The sequence below is a fragment of the Staurois parvus genome, unplaced genomic scaffold, assembly GCF_062004578.1.
Source record: "Staurois parvus isolate SC_StPar_1 unplaced genomic scaffold, SC_StPar_1.0 ptg000104l, whole genome shotgun sequence".
Taxonomy (NCBI): domain Eukaryota; kingdom Metazoa; phylum Chordata; class Amphibia; order Anura; family Ranidae; genus Staurois; species Staurois parvus.
The window spans coordinates 5,175,577-5,198,429 of NW_028317900.1; the positions used below are offsets into that span (position 1 = coordinate 5,175,577).

General features: G+C 40.0%; 1 protein-coding gene across 1 annotated transcript in view; it reads right to left on the reverse strand.

Annotated features, from left to right (window-relative positions):
• Positions 1 to 22,853, reverse strand: part of DPH6 (diphthamine biosynthesis 6) — a 145,019-nt gene that overhangs the window by 26,338 nt on the left and 95,828 nt on the right. Inside the window, exons 11-12 of the mRNA XM_089671289.1 lie at positions 22,310 to 22,439; positions 14,635 to 14,806 (exon numbers count right to left, since the gene is read on the reverse strand). Coding sequence (XP_089527415.1) covers positions 14,635 to 14,806; positions 22,310 to 22,439 — 302 coding nt within the window. The remainder of the gene's footprint in view (positions 1 to 14,634; positions 14,807 to 22,309; positions 22,440 to 22,853) is intronic.

Consider the following 22,853-nt stretch of genomic DNA (forward strand, 5'->3'; position numbering starts at 1 on the left):
TTAAAGGTTGCAAATCAGATTATTTACTTATGAAAATACTGTGCAAATGTGCCATTTTGATATATATTGCCCTTTCTAATTTATTCATGGAAACAAGTTCGTTATACATACAGTTCAATGTTGTCAATGAAATAAACACATCTAATGAAACCTTCTTACAATTATATTTTATTCATCAGTTTTCCCTCAAACATTAATAGTCAAGGTGCACAGCAGGACTCTAACTTATATCTGCATACATTTTCAATCAATTCCAGTCGCTTCCAGCACAGAGGGGATTAGTAACAGCACACACTATGAGAATACCCTATGGGTGGACAGAAATCCTCTAATTTCTTCCTCTTACAGCCCTCCTTTCTGACCCTCTATAGATCAGCTGTCTGTAACTACCTCTGATCCACGTCAATACTCAATAACCTGAAGCCAACATATAAATGCAGTGCAACGTCTGAAGCACCTGCCCTTATCATGGGGTCAAAGGACATCCAATATTCAATAGGGAGACCAACATTTCCCCTTCATTTGGCTGCATCCCTCACTGGAATGGAGCGTGGGCATATCTCTGAATACTGAGAGAAATGATAACTGCTCTACCTGCATGTTGACAGTCATATGATGCTGTTAATATTGCCAAGATATTGAGGGGACAAAACACACACTGCAGTTAGAAAGTAGAATTCAAAAATGGGCTCTCTGTCAAGGTAAAAGACTAAAAGTACAATTCCACTTTTGTGATGAAAAAGTAATCTCCAGGCCAGTTATACTGTATATATGGCAACATTTTTAGCAAGTTCATTGCAGATTCTTATCCTCTTCAAGCACTGAGTGGGCTACTGCACAACATTTCTGGAACAGTAGACTGGTTTGTCTGATATAGTAAAGTTTTCCTTTGCTATCAAATAGCGGCCGTACAGATAATGATCTGATCAATTCATTCTTCACAGAATGGACAGTATGATTAAAGCTATAACACATACTTTGCACACCTTGAGCAAAACCAATTGATTTCATCAAATTTATTCAGATTGGTCTGGGAGTATAATGCGATGCATAGCACATCGAACAAGCTTATCAATCTTCTGATCACAGGTTTATCCTGGACAGTAAACGGATCGCCAATACGATTGTATATAAAATCGTTCCATGTATAGCCAACATAAGAAGTAGACAAGTCCATATAAATTCACAGCAGCTGAAATGACTATGTAAGTTCTGCAGTGAAATCCCACAGCAGTGTTGTCACCTAGATAGTCTTGTATAGTTTTACTCCAAATAGCACGTTATGCAGTTACAGCAACTGTTTATTTTATTATTTCATTTTTAAAGGTGTTTATATAGCACTGACAATTTACACAGCACTTTACATACTGTATATTCACATCAGTCCCTATCCATCAAGGACCTCCTTCTAAAAGTCCCTACCTCACATGCATACATAAACATACTAGAGATAATTTACACAGGAGCCAGGTAATCTACCAGCATGTCTTTGGAGTGTGGGAGGAAACCAGAGTTCCCAGAGAAAACCCATGCACACATAGGGAAACATGCAAACTCTATACAGGTAGTGTTCTGACTGCTATTCAAACTGAGGCCCCCAGTGCTGCAAGGCAGGGTTTGCTGTACACTAAACTACTGTGCTGACGATTTTCTATTGGAAACCCTGTATTTGGGCTTTGAGGCCATGCAGAAAAGGGAACTCTGTTTAGTTCCAGAAAAAGGAGGCTCTCCAGCTTGAGCCTCAGATTTTTTTTGTTATTTTGTTATTTTTTTTGCAAAGGCATCCTTAAAAAAAGCTGTCCAGGGAAGCACCACAAAGAGTTAACCTAAAGGGGCATACACAGTAAGTGCTTTTTTACAGACCAACAAGCCAAAGAGTCCTCCACATATGTAAAGAGAGGAGACTTATTCTGGATATGAGGCACACCATATCCACACGCCCATCAACACAGTAGTGTGGGGCAAAATGCATGACTTCCAAACATATTTTTCTATATAAAGTATTGTTGGCCAACAAATTTGAGGGGAGAAAATAACTTGTCAAGACAAGGTCAATCACCATTCAAAACAGATTGTGTTAGCAAATGTACCGGGAAGGTTTTGATGGGTTGGGGACCAGATTGTTAACCTTAGAGAATTTAAACACGGGTTGCTCCAGTTCTTGAATGAATAAATAAATAAATATATATATATATATATATATATATATATATATATATATATATATACACACACATAATACGCACCATATTAATAAGGAATGAGATTGTATTGTCGACTATTTTGAATCCTTATGATGCTAGAATTAGTAAATAGTTAGGAAAGCATATCATATTTACATGTTTTAAACAGTTTTTGTTTACATTTCCTTAGTTAATTCCTAGTTTCCAGGCCTAGGCAAATGATGTCATACATCCCAGAAGTCTTAAGGAGGGGAAGAGGTTTTTTTTCAGCTCGCACAGCCTCCTGCCTGTATGCCTGAGATAAGGGCAGATTGATTCCAGGAAGTACAATGCTACATGAATCATCTGCCCTTACTCAAGCTGGCCACAGCTAGAAATGCTAGGGGGTGTTTCTCAAAGTGATTTCTCAGCAAAAAAAAAAAAAGCACAGAGAGAGATATGGCTGGAGAGGTAAGTTGCTTTGAACATTAAAAATGTAAATATAGCACTTTTGGTTTGTGGTGCTCAGATGCAGTGAAGGTCCACTTTAAACCAAGGCGTTAGCAGCAGACTAAACCTCCTCATTCACTAGATCAGGGGTCTCCAAACTTTCAAAACAAAGGGCCGGTGTACTGCTCTTTAAATATTAGGGGGGGGGGGGGGAGACTGCCCTGTCATCGGTGGGCGCAAACAATGCCATAGGCTTGGTGGTCAGTGGCAGTAAAAAAAAAAAAATACATTATTGGTGTTAGTGGGAGAATTAGTACACTATCTATGGTGTCAGCAGGAGGAATAGTACCCTATTGATGGTGTCAGTGGAAGGAATAGTGCCCTGTCTTTGGTGTAATTGGCAGAAATAGTACCTCATATCAGTGGAAGGAATAGTTCCTCAAGGGCCAGATAAAGGCAAGCAAAGGGCCACATCTGGCCCTCACGCTGCAGTTTGGAGACCCCTGCACTAGATCATCCAAAAGGAACAGATTAGTCTCCTTGCCATTTTGAGCAATATGTGCAAAAACAGCTGTAGGCTTGTCAGAGACAGACACTGGGGGAGAGGGAGTAAAAATATGCTTGCCGTCTCTTTCTTCTGAGTCAGCAATCATTGTAGTGATTCTATGTGTTATTTACAACAGAGGCTACACCTACATACAGTTGTGCTCAAAAGTTTTTATATCCTTGGATAATTGTATACAGTATGTACCATTTTTAAAGAAAACATGAGTGAGCAGGCAAAACACTTTTTTTTACATTTCCTATGGATTCATATTCAACTGTAGGTCATAACAGAATGGCACAATCATGAAACAGAACATGGCAACAACAAATGAAATAACCCTTGTTCAAAAGTCTGCATACCCTTCTTTCTTAATACTGTATATTGGCCCCTTTAGCATCAATGACAGCATGGCGTCTTTTGTAATATTTGTCTATGAGGTCCCGAATTCTTGCAGGTGGTATAGCTGCCCATTCATCTTGGCAAAATGCCTCCAGATCATGTAAAGTCTTTGGTCCTCTTGGATGAACCACACATTTGAGATCTCCCTAGACTAGCGTGATGATATTAAGTTTAGGAGACTGATAGCCATTCCAGAACCTTTTTCTGCTGTAAGTACTGGAGGGTCAACTTGGCCTTTTATTTTGGGTCATTGTTCTGGAAAGTTCAAGAGTGTCCCATGTGCAGCTTTCGTGCAGAAGAATGCAAATTGTCTGCCAGTATTTTCTAATAACATGCTGCATTCATCTTGCCATCAATTTTCACAAGATTCCCTGTACTTTTACAGCTCACACACCTCCAAAACATCAGTGAGCCATCAACATGCTTCACAGTCAGGATGGTATTTTTGTTGCTATAGGCCTTGTTGACCCCTCTCCAAACATGGCACTTATGGTTTTGACCATAAAGCTCTGTTTTGGTCTTGTTACTTCAGATTACAATGTGCCAGAAGCTGTGAGGCGTGTCAAGGTGTTGTTGGGCATATTGTAAGTGGATTTGTTTGTGGCATTGGCACAGCAAAGGCTTCTTTCTGGTAACTTAACCATGTAGCTCATTTGTGTTCAAGTATTGTCATACTGTGCTCCTTGAAACAACCACGCTGTCTTTTTCCAGAGCAGCCTGTATTTCTCCTGAGGTTACCTGTGGGTTTTTCTTTGTAACTCAAACAATTATTCTGGCAGTTGTGACTGCAATCTTTCTTGGTCTATCTGACCTTTGCTTGGTATTAAGAGATCTCTGAATTTTCCTTTTCTTAATAAGTAATTGCACTGACTGGCATATTCAAGGATTTGGATGTCTTTTTATATCCTTTTCAATCTTTATAAAATTCCATTACCTTGCTACGCAGGTCTTTTGACAGTTCTTTTCTGCTCCCCATGGCTCAGTGTCTAGTAAGCTCAGAGCATCCACGTGACAAACTGCCACTAACAAACGCATTGACTATTTATGCATAGACACTAACTGCAATTAAAAAGCCACAGATGTGGGAAAGTATCCTTTAATTGCCATTTACCTTGTTTGTGTGTACCAAGACCAAGCATTCCAGAGTATGTAAACTTTTGATCAGGGCCATTTGGGTAATTTCTATTAATATTATTATGATTTAAAAAGGAGCCAAACAACTATGTGATAATAAATGGCTTCATATGATCACTGTCCTTAAATAAAAGACAGTTTTTTGGCATGATCAGTCAAATTTTCTATATCAGTGCCAACATTTAGCGATTTCTGCCAGGGTATGCAAACTTTGAGCACAGCTGTGTTTGATTATTACACTTTGTTAATTAAAATGATTGCAATAGTTGCAACTTACACCACTTTTAACCCCAGAAGGAGGTCATAAACCCATCTGCTGAGGTAATTAGCCTGTCGAAAGGTAAGAATCTCTTAGGCTCTCTCAAACAAGGAAGCAACCAGCAGGGATTAAATATTCCACACAACTGCACTTGATAGCTACACAATGAAGACTCAACAAAGTTTTCAAATGCAAAAAAATTATACTGAGCCCCCTGGTCACATCAAAGCCGATTTTGAAAGTGTGATTTACAGTGAGGTTGCATGATTTCAAAATGGATGACCTGCCGATTTCATTGCGATTTGCAAGACATCTGACACAGATGTCTATGCAAATTGCAACAAAAGCAGTGCATGCACTACTTTAGAAATCGGTGTGGCTCCAACCAAGTCAGAACCGCGCCGATATGACCGCTCTAATAGCGGACAATAGGGTGCGACATGGAATACGATTTGCAAGTCGCATTGGCATGCAAATCGCACGCCAAGTCGCACCCGATGTCACGGGGGTGTGAAAACAAAGATTAGACTTGTCTATGCTCTCATTTTCTCAGCTGTCAATCACAGTTATGAAAGCTGGACACTACGGAAACAAGATAGAAAGAAGATCGACTCATTTGAGCTTTGGTGCTGAAGAAGGATTTTATGCGTGCCATGGACAGCCTGTAAAACTAATATATCAATTTTGGAAGGGATCACACCAGCAATGTCACTAGAATCCCAAATGATGAAGTTGTGACGGTCCTTTTTTGATCACACTATCAGAAGGAAGAGATCACTGGAGAAGGAAATAATGTTTGAGAAGATCAAAGGAACCAGGTGAAGAAGGAGACCTACTACTGGGTGGTTGGACACATTGACCACAGCTGTGGGGATGACACTGGAGGATCTCACAAGACTATCACAAAGCAGATTGTAGCAGATATAAGCGCCACAGAAAATGCAAAATAAATCAAATAATAAGCAGCACCTCTAACCAAAAAAGGTAAAATGGTGTACAAATAAAAAGTGCGCTAATTATTCACAAAACATGCAAGGATAATTAATAAAAATAAATAAATTCATAAATATAAACATACGTCCAGCCACCATAACAGTGATAGTCCAATATCAACTTAATGTCAATCTTGAAAACAAACACCCATGTGCAAATCCGACACCAGATGAAATGAATACACTCACCAGAGCTATATGCTGATTATATTATAAACCAGCATGATAGCATTTTGCTCTGGGAGCAATGACGAAATGCGTTGGGCCTGGCCTAGTGGACGTGACGTTGGAACGTTCCTCCCAGCTGTCGGCTGTGTTGATCGCTGTGCAGGAGGTTCGTTCCTTGGTTTTTCCCTTGTGGATGTGGCATTTTAGAGGTTGTCATTGCTGGTGTCAGCTAGACACCTTCTTTGTGAGTGCAATACTTTATTAATAAAATTTTACTGGTTTTAAACGTACTGCACCATCATATCTCTTCCTATTCCTCGAGCTTTGCCCATGTTATTGGAAGATCATTTGCTGCCTAGCTGTTCCATATGTGCTGCCTAGCTGTTCCATATGTGCTGATTGGATCACTATTGGTTGCTGTTCCTCTACTGGGATATCCTGCAGATCATCGCTCCCAGAGCAAAATGCTATCATGCTGGTTTATAATATAATCAGCATATAGCTCTGGTGAGTGTATTCATTTCATCTGGTGTCAGATTTGCACATGGGTGTTTGTTTTCAAGATTGACATTAAGTTGATATTGGACTATCACTGTTATGCTGGCTGGACTTATGTTTATATTTATGAATTTATTTATATTTTTATTATTTATCCTTGCATGTTTTGTGAATAATTAGCGCACTTTTTATTTGTACACTATCACAAAGCAGACTTCTTTTTAGAGCTCTTATTTTTCAAGTCACTAGGACTTGGACTCGAGTTGATGGCACTGAATAGTAATAAGGTAAGAATGAGACCCTATTTCTTTAAAATCAAACAGGGAACAGCTGTGGCTTTGTTGATTTAAACTTGAGATTAGTTTACACCTGCAGTTGGGTGGGGTGGGGGGAGTGGTAAAAACAGGTGGTTTATCCATGTTTTTACCACCCCCCTCGTATTACTTTCCATATTAAGCTGCAAAGGTAGTTAGATGGGGTTGTACACATTGCAGACGCAATGCTTTCTGCACGGCATATCAATAATTATCCCCCCGCAGTACCTGCGGCAAACACAATATAATCAAATAAATGGGCATGCACTGCAACTGTGAGCTACCTGCTACAATCACAGTTGATTTGAGGTATTCCTATTCAAAAAAGTAATCTAACTTTGAAGACAAAAAAAGTAATTCAGGTGGCATTAGCATTGCCTCCTGTACTCCTGCCGGCTGCACTGCAGCTCTGTGAACCAGCAGGACCTGCAAGTGAGAGGGCCACCTGCATCCCATAAAACATCAGTTTGAAATATCTGTTGTAAACATTGTTTCCTTCATCGCATAAGTCTAGAAAGAAGATTGAGGTGGTACCTAGCCCTTGACACAAGGTCTTCCATTTTCTTAATTAACTGCTTGCCGCCCAACCCACAGTACATGTACTGCAGCGGGCAGCAAAGCCAGGCTAGGCAATGTACCCGTACGTCGCTGGGTGCGGTTGCACATGCCCCTTGTTGACCTGTGCTGTGAGTGGACACAGCATGAGTTTGTCAGTAGGTCTCAGCTAATGATTTTGTTTGAAACCTGCAAATCAGCTGTGTCCAATCACAGCACTGAGTTCTGTGTTTACAAACACACAGAAGTTTGTGCAACCAGAACAGCAATCTGGCTGTTTAAACACCCTGAAAAGCAGGAAGAAAATACAGCCATATTTGTGAGTAAAAGCAGAACACATTACACTTGTTAGGCACACAGTTAACTCCTTCATTGCCCCTTGATGTTAACCACTCAGCCAGTGTCATTACTACAGTGTACAGTATTATAGCTGATCACTGTATTAGTGTCATTAGATATGTCAGTGCCAGTTAAAGTGGTTGTAAAGGCTCAATGTTTTTTTTACCTTCATGCATTCTATGCATAAAGATAAAAATCCTACTCTGTGCAGCATCCCCCCCAGCCCCCCATATAATTACCTAAGCCCCCTCTTGATCCAGCGATGTGCACTGGAGTCTCAGCTATCCAGGGACTCCCTCTCATCACTGGCTGAGACAGCAGCAGGATCCATTGGCTCACGCTGCTGCCAATCACCGCCAGTGATCCAATGAGAACTGAGAAGGGGCGGGGCCGTGCCATGGCTCCATGTCTAAATGGACACACGGAGCAGCGGGTGCCCCCATAGCAAGCTGCTTGCTGTGCGGGCACCCAGCAAGAGGGAAGGGCCAGGAGCGTCAGTGTGGGACCTGAGAATAGGAGGATCTGGGCTGCTCTGTGCAAAACCACTGCACAGAGCAGATAAGTATGATGTGTTTGCTATTACAAAAAAAAAAAAAATTAAAGCCTTTAGTATCACTTTAATGTCCCACCCAGCCAGTGTCTGTTAGTGCCAGATTGCCCACCACACTATCACAGTCACACTACAAGTTGCTGATCAGTGCAATTACAGGTACAGCGTCTATCACTGTGCAAATTCCAGTATACTATATATACCATAGTTTGTTGAAGCTAGAACTTTCATACAAACCAGATAATATACACTTATTTGGATTTTTAAGTTTTACAAAAGACATGTAGCAGATTATATTTTGGCCTAAATATATGAAGAAATTAATGTTCTTTTTTTCTTTTATTAGATATGTTTTATAACAGAATTTTTTTCCAAAATTTTTGGTCTTTTTTCGCTTATATAATAAAACATAAAAAAACCCAATGGTGATCAAATACAACCAAAAGAAAGTTTGTGTGAAAAAAATGATATAAATTTAATTTGCATACAGTGTTGTATGACCGAGCATATGCCAGCTAAAATAGCTGTTGAATAATAAAAAATGCCCTGGTCATGAAGGGGTGAAACCTTCTGTAGTTCAAGAGGTTAAAACTCCTTACATAAGGTGGAAGACAACAATAAAAAAATGAACACTTTTGCATTAAGAAAAAAATCTTCCAGTATACTTGAAAAATATTAAATTCAGTACTAAAGCCTTTGAAATTTTTTTGTTTAAATGACATTGGACATGTTAATAAAACATCTCACAGTAAAGAAAGAGTAAAGATTTGGAAGCGGAGTCAGATAAATACGTACCCTGTGGGCCCAAAAATACAACAGTAGTGTGGTATTAGTAATATGCTTTACGATGAATTTCCAATGAATGACAACAAGAACAAAAAAAAAAGCTATGAGGAGCAAAGCCTGGTCATGTAACCTGTCAAAGACACGTGGCCATCCTCCTGCAATCACAAACTTTCATCTGTTGCAGCATCAAGCCAGCAGAATTCCATGCTGAACTGAAGACTCTACACCATGGGCTGCATTTGTATATTAATCATAAAATGCAGACATAGTGTGGAGAAAACACAGCAGAATCCAGTGGACAATAGGTAAACATATCCACTCCCTGCTGTATGTATCTAGTTCTCACTGGGTCCTGGATGATAGGCATCTTTTCATTTAATGGATCTGCCCATGTATACACACCCCTGCAACAAGCAGAAAGAAGACGCTGAACTTGCTAACAGTGAGGAATAGGAGTTCCTGGCCTTCCACCTGTATAGCAGCAAACAGACCACTGTTAAGTAGCTATGATGAGGTAGGATCAACATATAAGTGACTGCCCCTGGAGTTGTGACCTCTGACCCTGGCTGAAGCCCAAATCAATGAAGGCTGTAACTGGCCAAATTGGTTCTCTAACAGGATTAGGGACCCTCTTATCACATAGTGTGTGATAATCCTGTCAGTAATTAGACTAATAAAGGAAGTCCCTGCAGGGAGGTTTACTTACAACAGTGGACACAGATGCAAAGTACTTTACAAACATAGCTTCATGCAACCCCTAGTAATATACCCACAAATTGGGAAGAACAACAATAAATCCGAAAAAAACATCCATAAACCCTATCTATCTATCTATGGTGTGAACTATAAGGATGTTAAAAGTCAGAGAGGGGTTCTATAGCCATATAAAAATATATGCATGCACTAGCTGTTGGGATTTGAGCACAGGGATCTCGTTTGTTGTATTGTTGGGTCAGTAGCCAGACCTGAACCTTGTAGCTCTCCCCATTGTGTCTTTTCCCTTATGCTAGCATTGTATCCACAGTATCATTAGCGTAGGCAGGGCAGAGTAGGACTGGCCATAGAGGGATTACTTTGACGCAGTTGGCCAGCTTAAGCATGTATTGCAATATGTGTGAACCAAATATCCCTATTTATTGCATAGTCTGCTTGAAAGGGTATATACCAGTGTGCAGAGGATCCTCAGAATTTCTATAGCCATATAAAACACACACACACACTGTGGCAGCACTAAGCAACAAATGCATGAACTGCAATATCCAAGTTAGGCCTATAACAAATGAAACCGCTTGCCTGCAATCCACCTTCCCTGCATGTGTTTTAGGCTAGGTTCACACTCATGCGGTGCGGTACAGCGCATGTGATTCGCATAGGAACCGCACCACATGCCTGTGCAAATCACATGCGAATTGTGTGCGGTGCGATTTGAGCCAAACATTATTTATGGCTCAAATCACACGGCATCCGCATCAAAAAGGTGCAGGACCCTTTTTTGGGTCCACACTAGAATCGGATCGCATGGCTATTCACACCTATGTGATCCGATTCTGCACATCGCATTGCGTTTTCCAGACGGATTTCGGGGGGGTTGTTAACTTAACATACACACCCACAGCGGTTTGCATGAACGGGGTGTGATTCTGATGCGGTGCGGAATTCGCACAGAAAACGCTGCAAATTCTGGACTGCATCAGTGTGAACCCAGGCTTAAGAACAAATTTCAAAGAACAAATTGGACACACCCATAACCAAATATACCTTTATTGCAATCATCTGATATGAATATGCAGGCTTAATGGTGATTATATTTGCAACTTTACTAGGTTTATTTTAGTACTGAAAAAAGGAATTGGACCTACATTCAGGGGGCTATATTTATAAAGCACTAAAAATCTGTTTTTCAACGTGCTTCCATTTATCTTTGTTACAAACTTTAGTTTCCCATCCACTCTTGCTATCTTTGCAGCATGTTATTGCAGTTTAAACCTCTAAGCAGTTTTATAAACCAAATTTTCTGGTGAAATTTAGATTTAATGAGTTTGCCAGTATTTTTCTCCACTGTGAAAGTGGTGAACTAATGTACTGCACTCTAATAAAGTTTGAATATATTCACAGGAGATTTCTGGATCCATACAAGACCCTATATATGAATCCAAAGCACTTTGGTTCTACCTTCTTCTACAATAGTGATGCATATGCCATCTGTTGACACGTAGTAAGGCCTAGCACAGTTCCCAGTGTTGCTGAAAGGTGGTTAATATGAAAGCATGGGCCTCCACATCTTGTCGTGAGCTCTGTTTCCTGTTTTGAGGAAAATTCCCCACTACATTTTCATTTATTTATGCCACTTTTGGAGTCAGTTCACCATTTATCAAATTTAGCAAAAATAAGATCTTAAACGTAGGTGAGAAAATTTTAAATTTGATGATCTTATAAACCTTAAAAAATTCTTACTCCATCGGCCTTATCTTTGAAATTAGCTACAACAGCATTCTACTGCGCTCTCAAAGTGCCATGCAAAGCAAAACTCACAAACTGTTAAAGAAAAAAAAAAAAAGTCCACATTTAAAGGCTTTACGTTAAGGAACGTTCACTCATCCATCTTAGTATTCTATAGCAATGGGGCACATTATGGTGAAAGACAGACTGAAAGAAACAAAAACTTTCTCACATCTGACTGTTCCACTTTCAATGCTGAGCAGTCTCCTTTATTCACAGATAAGCATGCAATCAGGAAACATCTTCAAAATTTGCAGCAAATGTAAGACCAAATTTCCAAATAAAGTTATGTATGATCATGGATCCATAACTGACGCTGAACATTCTCAAGTTGTTGCGAACATATATGCTGTTTGTATGTGATATATATATATATATATATATATATATATATATAAATATATATAAATAATACATCCTACATATATACTCACACACATATAAAACACATGCATAAATGTATCATATTAAACAATGTGTACATCTACAGAGTGGCACCTGTCCCATATATTAAATCTGAACTCATCTGTGGACAGTGTCAGCTGCTCAGGTGGAAGTAACACTCGCTATGTGTGCGCTGTTGGGTGGTGCTCAGTCGTGCTGTGTTTGCCTGTCTGAATGCTGAATGCCCCCGTAGTGGATGTGCTGTGCAGGGCAGGCAGCGCTGTCACCTCCGCTTTGTCCATGGCACGCTGATTACCCTCTTTTTTTCCTGCCCGAGCTCCGCTTTGCGAATGCTATCAAGGTCAGAGTCAGTCGCTCAGAAAAATAAATTTAAAATCCCCCCCCCCACAAACTGGGCTGTGCATCCCTCCCCTGAAGTGCTTCACTGGGTGCAACTCCAGGAGAAAGGATATGTATTGCTTTACACAGGCACAACTCAAAAATATTCAACAAGCAACATAAAAGAGAAGAAGTATGAGCCCTGAACAGCTCGCAGTCTTCATACAATTACATGTAGACAGGAGTAGAAAGATTGTATAGTGACCAAAAAGCTGTAATAAATGAATAATCCAGGAAGACGTCTCCTCCTTCTGCAAAGGAATCTCTGATCATTTTGGTGATGCTAAATTGCAGAATGTCTACAGACTAGCTAAAAAAAAATCTCTTTAAGATGCCAATACAGGAAGAGATTACAAAAGTAACAGACCATTTTGAATGTCATTTACTACTATTCACATCAGAACCATCTGTTTAGCAACAAACAGCTGCAGCAACAATGGATCCTGGATCCAGATTTTGAGGTTGGGCACATTTCCACATCAATATATAGATCAGTCACCTACTTCAAGCCAAACAGTTCAGTTATTTTTTTTACTGTCCCCATCAGGTTAATAGCATATAAGACTAGCTTGACATATTTAACTGCCTAAAAAGCAATCGCATATCAACTAAACTTTGTACACATAGAATGGTACCACTTAGATGCATTTCAGCAAATATTTAAAATACTGAGGACAAACAGCTAAAATTGATTCACACTCTATATCAGTGCTGACAGTTTTACTGCAGTATATATAATACTACAATGCAAAAATCTTCAAAATAAGTAATAATAATGTAATGCGAGTCCTACTGCATTCTTCTGAATGACTTCTACATAACTGAAGTGGTCAAAGAGGGTATGTTTTATTTCTTTCGGTATCTTGAACATTACAAACATGTCTCACAGAGGAGGGGGGGCACAGAAAGGGTCATTACTTCTGCCAAGGTGCCTTCTGTGACCTGCCCGCCAGGGTCTCCTTCCAGGACACTGGAAATAGTGACAAACCCCATCACCCCGCATTAAGCACCTATCTCTAATCCCCCTAATTCCAAGGAGCTGCAAATGCATCAGCTAAAGGGCACAATGTCTGACTGACTGATGCCGAAGGGACAGTTTCTACCCAAGGCTGTCACATCCTGCAGACTTTCTTCCAATCTATCAACCTTTTCTCATATCCAACATGGAGTGTAAGAAGTGAATTTGGACACTAGGTGGCATTGTAGCACTGCACTTTCCAGTCCTCTAAGTTCCTGAACAGACAATGAGCTTGCTTGGAGCATGTTGCATTCCAATAGCTCGCTCTCTAGGTGGTGATGGTGCTAGGGGGAATGCTGACATTTACTTTTATATACATCTCGGTCACAGAGTTGTGCTAGCTCAGGACAGCTTTTTAAATACATTTTGCCCTATTCCTGGTGGAAACTGCATTTACTTTCCTTAGCAGAGTGTGGTAGTTTGATCTCTGGGGAAAAAAAAAACTGCTCTACCAGATCTAAAAAGGACTATTGGTTTTTTCTTACATTTCAACATGAGTGATCCGGTGAAAAAACTTAATAATCATAGAAAGCTGGAATCAGTAAACAATAGGTATCTCTCACAACACAAGCTGGATAGTACACAGTTCCTAATTGCTAATATTGGAAAACAGTGAGTGAGCCTTTTAAAACAATAAACCTCTCTTACATATAACTAATCATTACAAATATAACTAAACATTTGTAATAAAACTAAAAATCAAATGGTGGTCCAATGAGTGTACAGCCTGGTATATGTGGATTTTTCATCTTATCGAAGCTTACACTGATTGGGCCAATTACTGGCAAAGGGGATCTCAAACTGACCAATCTGCTACAATCAAACGGTGCAAACATCACTGGTATTAAACATGTGCAAGTTCCAAAACATATCTAATTTAAAATTCATTTAACGCTCATTTTAGGAGTTCCTATCAAAATTACTTGACAAGATCTGTTTTGATGCACAGTTTCTTGCAGCTTCACATGACTGGCAGAGAGGCCCCTGAGGTGACAGAGATAAGCTCTACTATACTGTATACTGTACTAGCTTTGTCACTAGACTGCACGCCGCTTGTCGTCACCATCTCATGTCTCAGCCTCACCACTGTCAGCTATGGAACTAGGTGTACATTACTCATGGAAAAACATTGGGCGCTTTGAAAGTTCAAGTGTGTCACCAATAATCCAAGCTTTCCTTACCCGCACAGCTTGGCTGTAGGGCCCAATGTTAGCAGGGGCCCAGTGGGAGATGCTCTGGACATGCATGGCTATCTTTTCTGCAGTGAAGTCATCCCTGCAAGCGACAGGCGTCCAGAAGAGAACATCCATCTTAAAGAGAGTATCCCGGGGTAGACAACACTGCACACATACTCTGGAATGCCAAAAAAGAATCATTATTCCATTATATTAGTGGACAAGATTTCATAAAAAAAAAAAAGTACCATTTTCATGAGCCAATAATTGTTTAACAAATCAAAACAAGAAAATGGAAACCAGCTCTGTCTATTTTAATTTAGTACAATATCACTAAGCCCTGCAAGGCTGAGCTGGTGGCCTATATAAAAGAAACTTGTCGTGAAACAACCATTGAGGCTGTTATTGCTGATCTCTCCTGGAAATGAATGCGGTTTGCTTTTTTGGTGCAATACATTGAATCCCTGACCTAGAACAGGTACACTGTACACAATGACTTCTGACTTTCTCAGACTGATCTGCAAACTTCTTTTGGGTCAGTGACTTCAGTGCTGAATCCAATGCCAGCATAATAAGTCAGGCAACTGACTGTTGCCCGACACCCCCACCCCCCAGTACCACCTAAATATATATCATATATATAACAAATATCATATGACTAAACTGATTATTGTATGCAAACAAATTAAAACACTGATCACAGTGCTTTAAATATTTATTTGCATACAATAATCTTAATTTAGGCATATATTTATAGATTTAGGTGGTACCCACTAGCTGCTGCTTTATACATTTATTTTATTCTTTGTGATTTTTTTTTGGTATTAGGAGGAGCCTGTTACCACCATTATTCAAGTGTTACATATGTATTGGTGTACACAGACACTTTACGATATATGTGTATATATATATATATATATATATATATATTATTATACAGTATTTATATAGCGCCAACGGTTTGCTCAGTGCTGTACATTATAATACGAGACAGTACAGTAACAATACAATACACAAGGGGTTCAAGGGCCCTGCTCCTTTGGAGCTTACAATCTAGGAGGGAGGGGAGAGTGGTACAGGAGGAAATAGCTGTGGGGGATGGAGTGGTTGGAAGAGTGGAGGAGATCAGCAATAAGGTGAGGGCGGGGTAGGCTTCTCTGAAGAGATGGGTTTTCAGGGTGCGCCTAAAGGTGAGGAGGGAAGGTGACAGTCTGATGGTTGGGTAGTGAGTTCCAGAGGATGGGGGAAGCTCTGGAGAAGTCCTGGAGACGGGCATGGGAGGAGGAGACCAGGGAACTGGAGAGTACGAGGTCTTGTGAGGAGTGGAGCGTGCGTTTTGGGTGGTAGATGGATATCAGGTCGGTGATGTAGTTTGGGGCAGTATTATGTACAGCTTTGTACGTCAATGTTAATATTTTGAATTTTATGCGTTGGGCAATCGGAAGCCAGTGGAGGGGTTGGCAGAGGGGGGAGGCGGATATGGAGTGGTTGGTAAGGTGGATGAGTCTGGCTGCAGAATTCAGGATAGACTGAAGCGGGGATAGCCTGTGTTGGGTTAGGCCGGCGAGGAGGGAGTTACAGTAGTCAAGTCGGGAGATAAGGGAGTGAATGAGTTGCTTTGTAGTTTCAGGAGTTAGGAACGTGCGTATTTTGGAGATGTTGCGGAGGTGGAGTCTGCATGAATTTGTCAGCGATTGGATCATGGGCTGGAAAGACAAATTGGAGTCTAGAATGACACCTAGTACTCTGGCTGGGGGGTATCCATACATACATACATACATATATAGATATATACACACACACATTCTAATTCACTTATATTCCCTTATTTTTAAAGTTTTACATAGCTATACCTGCAAAAGTAACATAGTTACATAGTTACTCAGGCTGAAAAAAAGACAAAAGTCCATCCAGTTCAACCATGGAAAAAAAAAAAAGTTATAATCCTATACCCACAGTTGATCCAGAGGAAGGCAAAAAAAAAACCCAGCACAGCATGATCCAATTTGCACCTGAAGGGAAAAAAATTCCCTCCTGGTCCCCCGAGAGGCGATCGGATATTCCCTGGATAAACTTTACCTATAAATGTTAGTATCCAGTTATATTCTGTGTATCTAAGAAACAATCCAGGCCTTTTTTGAAGCAATCCACTGAGCTGGCCAGAACCAACTCTTGAGGGAGTCTATTCCACATTTTCACAGCCCTCACTGTGAAAAAACCTTTCTGTGTTTGGAGATTAAATTTCTTTTCCTCCAGGCGTAAAGGGTGCCCCCGTGTTCTCTTTGATGGCATCAGGGTGAATAGCTCTACACCGAGTTCACTATATGAACCACTGATGGATTTATACATGTTGATCATATCCCCCCTTAATCTCCTCTTCTCAAGAGAGAATACATTCAGTTCCTCTAATCTTTCCTCATAGCTGAGCTCCTCCATGCCTCTTATCAGTTTAGTTGCCCTTCTCTGTACTTTCTCCAGTTCCCCAATGTTCTTTTTGTGAATTGGTGCCCAAAACTCAACTGCATATTCCAGATGAGGCAATACTAATGATTTGTACCGGGGTAATATGATATCTCTCTCTCTGGAGTCTATACCTCTTTTAATACAAGAGAGAATTTTGCTCACTTTAGAAGCCACAGCTTGGCATTGCATGCCATTATTAAGCTTGTGATCTACCAGAACTCCCAGATCCTTCTCCACCATTGATTCCCTCAGTTGTTCTCCCCCTAGTATGTATGATGCATATTCTTAACCCCCAAGTGCAGAACCTTACATTTATCAACATTAAATCTCATTTGCCACATAGTTGCCCAATTAAACAGTGCATTCAGGTCGGCTTGTAAATTGAAGACATCCTGTAAGGAGATTATTCCACTGCACAGCTCGGTGTCATCTGCAAAGACTGAAATTGGATTTTCAATCTCAGACCCTATATCGTTTATAAATATATTAAAAAGTAAGGATCCCAACACTGAACCCTGGGGTACACCACTGATAACCCCAGACCATTCAGAGTATGAATCATTAACCACTACTGTCTGAATACCATCTTTTAGCCAGTTTTCTATCCATTTACATACAGATTTTTCCAAGCCCGTAGACTTTACCTTACACATTAGCTGTGTGTGGGGAACTGTGTCAAACGCTTTTGCAAAATCCAAGTATACCAAGACCACCGCCACCCCTCTGTCCAAGGTTTTGCTCACCTCCTCATAAAAAGAAATCAGATTTGTTTGACAACTTCTGTCTTTCATGAATCCATGCCGTCTGTTGCTTAAAATATTTTTTTCCAGCAAGAACTCATCTATGTGGTCTTTTATTAAACTCTCCAGTATATTCTCAACTATAGAAGTTAAACTAACAGGTCTGTAATTACTGGTAAAGATTTTGACCCCTTTTTAAATATTGGCACCACATTGACCTTATGCCAATCCAGTGGTACTATGCCAGTCATTAAAGAGTCCCTAAAAATTAGAAACAATGGCTTTGAAATGACAGAGCTCAATTCTTTAACCGTTTCAATACCGTGCAATTTTACACCTTCCTGCCCAGGCCATTTTTCAGGTTTCAGCGCTCTCACACTTTGAATGACAATTGCGCGGTCATACAACATTGTACCCAAACTAAAATTTTATCATTTTCTTCACACAACTAGAGCTTTCTTTTGGTGGTATTTAATCACCGCTGGGGTTTTTATTTTTTGCTAAATTAACAAAAAAAGACCAAAAATTTTGAAAAAAAACCACATTTTTCTTTGTTTCTGTTATAAAAGTTTACAAATAAATAATTGTTCTTCATAAATTTAGGCCGAGATGTATTCTGCTACATGTCTTTGGTGAAAATAACCCAAATTAGGATGTATTTTTTAGTTTGTAGGAAAGTTATAGAGTTCACAAACTATGGTATATATCTGAATATTAATCAATCCTGAAGTACTGACGGCCAATCTAATTTCTTGAGGTCCAAGAATGTCAGAACAGTACAGATATCCCCTAAATGACCCCTTTTTGCAGAGTAGACAGTCCGACGTACTTCATAAGAGGCATGGCGAGTTTTTTGAAGTTGTATTTTTTTGTCATAATTTTTCGGAAAATTAAAAAATTAAAAAAATTATTTTCACTATTTTTTTTTTTTTACATACTGTCACCAGTGCAGTACAGAGTCATCATATAACTGGCATGGACAAGAAAAATTGGTGTGGCGCTAAGGCAAATAACACTAATCCCACATATCATATAAAATATATAATATATAATATATATACATAAACAGATGATTATATATAGTCATGCATAAAACCTCTAACATAACCCCCAACTGGGGCACGTGAATAGATGCTAGTGATGGTGACACAAAACACCATGCAAAGGAATGTAAAATTCCTACAAGTGACAGAGGTGCATAAATTACAGTCCACTACACACAAAGACTGTGATCCTTGAACAAGCGTGAAAGTGCCACTGGTGTCACTGGTGTCACAATCCAGAAGTTTGGTACGCCCTGACGACACTTCCGGTACGCGGTGACGTCACTTCCGACGCACGCGCCATATTGGGACTCCGGGTACACCCATAGCACGAGGATACAGGAGGATCATTTTAAGGCTGTATTCTTATTATGGACATGTGAGTGGGCATTCTATTTGTTTACAATCTTATCAATAAATATTGCGGTATCACGCTATGGCAAGTCTCTTCTTATGTCTCTGAGCATCATCTGGTGGTCTAATACCACCACTATATAGCAGCTGGAGTTGGCATTTGGGATTACAGCGTCTGAGGTAGCATCCAGTGTGGACCTTACCGGCTGGCACTCGAGGATTACACCTATAAGGTGCAAAGGCGTATTGGCCCTTGTGGTCAGTGCGGGGAGGTGAGGAGGCACTCTTACCATTTCTGGATTGTGACACCAGTGACACCAGTGGCACTTTCACGCTTGTTCAAGGATCACAGTCTTTGTGTGTACTGGACTGTAATTTATGCACCTCTGTCACTTGTAGGAATTTTACATTCCTTTGCATGGTGTTTTGTGTCACCATCACTAGCATCTATTCACGTGCCCCAGTTGGGGGTTATGTTAGAGGTTTTATGCATGACTATATATAATCATCTGTTTATGTATATATATTATATATTTTATATGATATGTGGGATTAGTGTTATTTGCCTTAGCGCCACACCAATTTTTCTTGTCTATATACGTACTTTTTGGTTTAAAGGAGGGTGTTGGCAGCTTAGTGTAGGTTTTTCTTCATCTGAAGCGCAGGAGGTATTAATATATATAACTGGCATGGCGGTGAACAGGGACACTGACTGGTGACGGTATGAAAAATATATATATATATATATTTTTTTTTTTTTTTTTTTATTATATTTAATTTTTTATTACATTTTTTTTTATTTTTTTTAAGATTTTTTTTTCATATTTTACTTTGACCAAAGTAGTGCAATGTTACCATAGTAACATTGTACTACTTTGGGGAAGTGATCAGTATTTTTTATTTTTTTTTTTACACAATTTGCTTATAGCAAAGAATTACTTTGCTATAAGCAAGCATTTACCTGAATGAAATCGATTCATTCAGCTTTTTTTTTTTTTTTTGTGCTTAGCTGTGATTTGGTCACAGCTAATCACATGACGTGTGCATGTGATTAGCTGTGACCATTCACAGCTAGGCACTAGTATACAATGGATGGCATCATGAATGAAGCCATCCATTGTATACAACTGTCATGTGACCTGCTGTGATTGGTCACAGCAGGTCACATGGTACCAGCAACGGGAGCCGGTACTCGGATCTGTCATCGGCCGTGTCCGAGGTGCACGGCCGCTGACAGATCGCACTGCTGCGCCGCTCTGCATTAGCGCAAACGGCGCATGTGCGGGAGCACGCCAAATGGCGTGCACCCGGAATGCAGGGACACAATTGAAGCCGCCAAACGGCCATTGGCCGGGCGGCTAATGGTTAAGGACCCATAGGTGTATGCCATCCGGTCCAGGTGCTTTATTCACCTTTATTCTGTCTAAATATTTTGGATCATATCAATTGTGAGCCAATGTGGATCATCTGGGGCGGTGTCAATACCATGCCCATTATGGACAAGAGCTCCCCCATGCTCCTTTGTATACACAGAGCTGAAGAAGGTATTAAATAAATTTGCCTTCTCTTAGTTCCCAGTCACCCACTCTAGATTATTTTGTAAAGGGCCTTCATGCTCAGACCGAACCTTTTTACTATTAATATATTTGAAGAATTTTTTGGGGTTGGTCCTTCTATCTCTTGCAATCTGTCATTCGTTTTAAATTTTTGCAGCCTTTAAAAGTGCTCTAGCAAGACTACATTTTCTGACTAAAGTTCCACTTTAAGGAGCCTCAAGACGTTAAAAAAACCATGCCTGCATTACTCTTAGGAAACAGCACCCAACAATGCATGAAGCATTCCCACATTTGCACTATAGCACAGGTGCATTTGTTTATTCTGTATATGTGAATAAGGGTGCCATTCAATGTGAATGGAAACGTGTTGCAATATGTACACAAAATGTGACGCAGAAACACAGGGTTTAATGCCAGGTACTGCATGTGGACAGATGTAACTCCAGCCTAAAACCTGTTCCTGACATGCTAAAGAAAAGAGGGGTCTCAGCTGTATACTGTACATTGCAAATCTAAGTGGAAACTACATAGCACTCTCACCATATCTGTGCAATTGTGGTCCTACTCTAATATATTATTGTACCTGCACTGGGGTATGCATAATAACAAAAAAAAACAATTTTAAAAACAATAAAGATTTCTGCTTTAAAGGAAAAAATAAACAGCCCAGCAGTTGTAAAAATAAACAAAGCAGCTTTTTCAGTAATACTCACCTTTTCAGCAACTCACCTTGAGCATAGGTTCACACAGTAAACTGAATGTGAATTGCACAGGAATCGAACCGCATTCCTGTGCAAATCACATGCAATTCTATGTGATGCGATTTGAGCCCATTCATTTTTGATGGCTCAAATCGCAACACATCAAAAAGGTGTGGGCAGCTTTTTTATATTCGTACTGGAACCAGATAACATGGGTGTTTATACCCATGCAATCCGGTTCAGCAAACACACTGTGTTGGCGACCTGCTTTTGGGGTGTTGTTAACTGTCCACTGACACCTGCAGCGGATCGCAGAACACAGTGTGATTGCTATGCAGTGCGGGAAACGCACAGGAATTGCTTTGTTTCCCATACTGCATCAGTGTGAACTGGGGTCAATTTAGTGCTGCCTCTGCAGAATGTTTGCTCCTCTACCATTTGTCACTACTCTTGTGGGTTGAAGGACTGCTAGTATCAGTCAACCCACTTCCTATGACCCTGCCTGAGCTCTTATGGCAGTTGCCAGTAGGAGAAAAGAAGTAGAGACCCAAGAACAACCAACTGACCCTTTGGAATACAGGAATGTATGTGTTTATTTATTTAATTAAAGTGCCTCTTTGGGGTGGTCCCTAAAAAATTTGGATGGGCTTTAAAGCACCCATAGTTCATTAAAAGTTACAGCAGCACATGAGAGATCCAGGTGTGTGTAATAAAAACATTCTGCATCACTTTCCTGCTAATGTAGCTTACGTTGGTAATCATGTCCCCATTTAAAAGCGCAGTTTAATAAGTACCTTTTAAAATTAGACAAGAGATTAGCTTACCGAGCAGGGGGTGCCACTGAGAAGAGTCTCCCATATTCAGCATTGATGGCTGCAAAGTCGTCCATGCTTTGGACATATAAGTGAACCAGTACCGCATCACTCATCTGTAGACCATTCTCTTCCACTTGCACTGCAATAGACATCGCCAAAATTAAAAATGACAATCTATCAACAGTTTAGGTTTTGCTTTCAATCAAAAGCAGATGACTATTACACAGGTGGCACAACATTTCTATGTACATGTTGTCAAGAAAAGATAAATTGGATATTGGATGGACTTTCCAGAGGAAAGTTTGATAAAACAATCTTCCAACAGCAGCTGCCCAGTAGCCTGACTTCATTGTCCACTTCTACTGGAGACATAACATTATCGTGTCCACATATCTGTTCGGTTCAATCTTGTGCACATCTTGGACAAAGCCCTAAAATTCCTTTAAAGTAAATCTGTATGGATAGCAAATAGGGAGATGCTTTTGGTGACTTTTAAAAGGTACAGGCTTTAATCTTCATCCTGGTTATACTGCCTAATGAGAAACTGACCGAT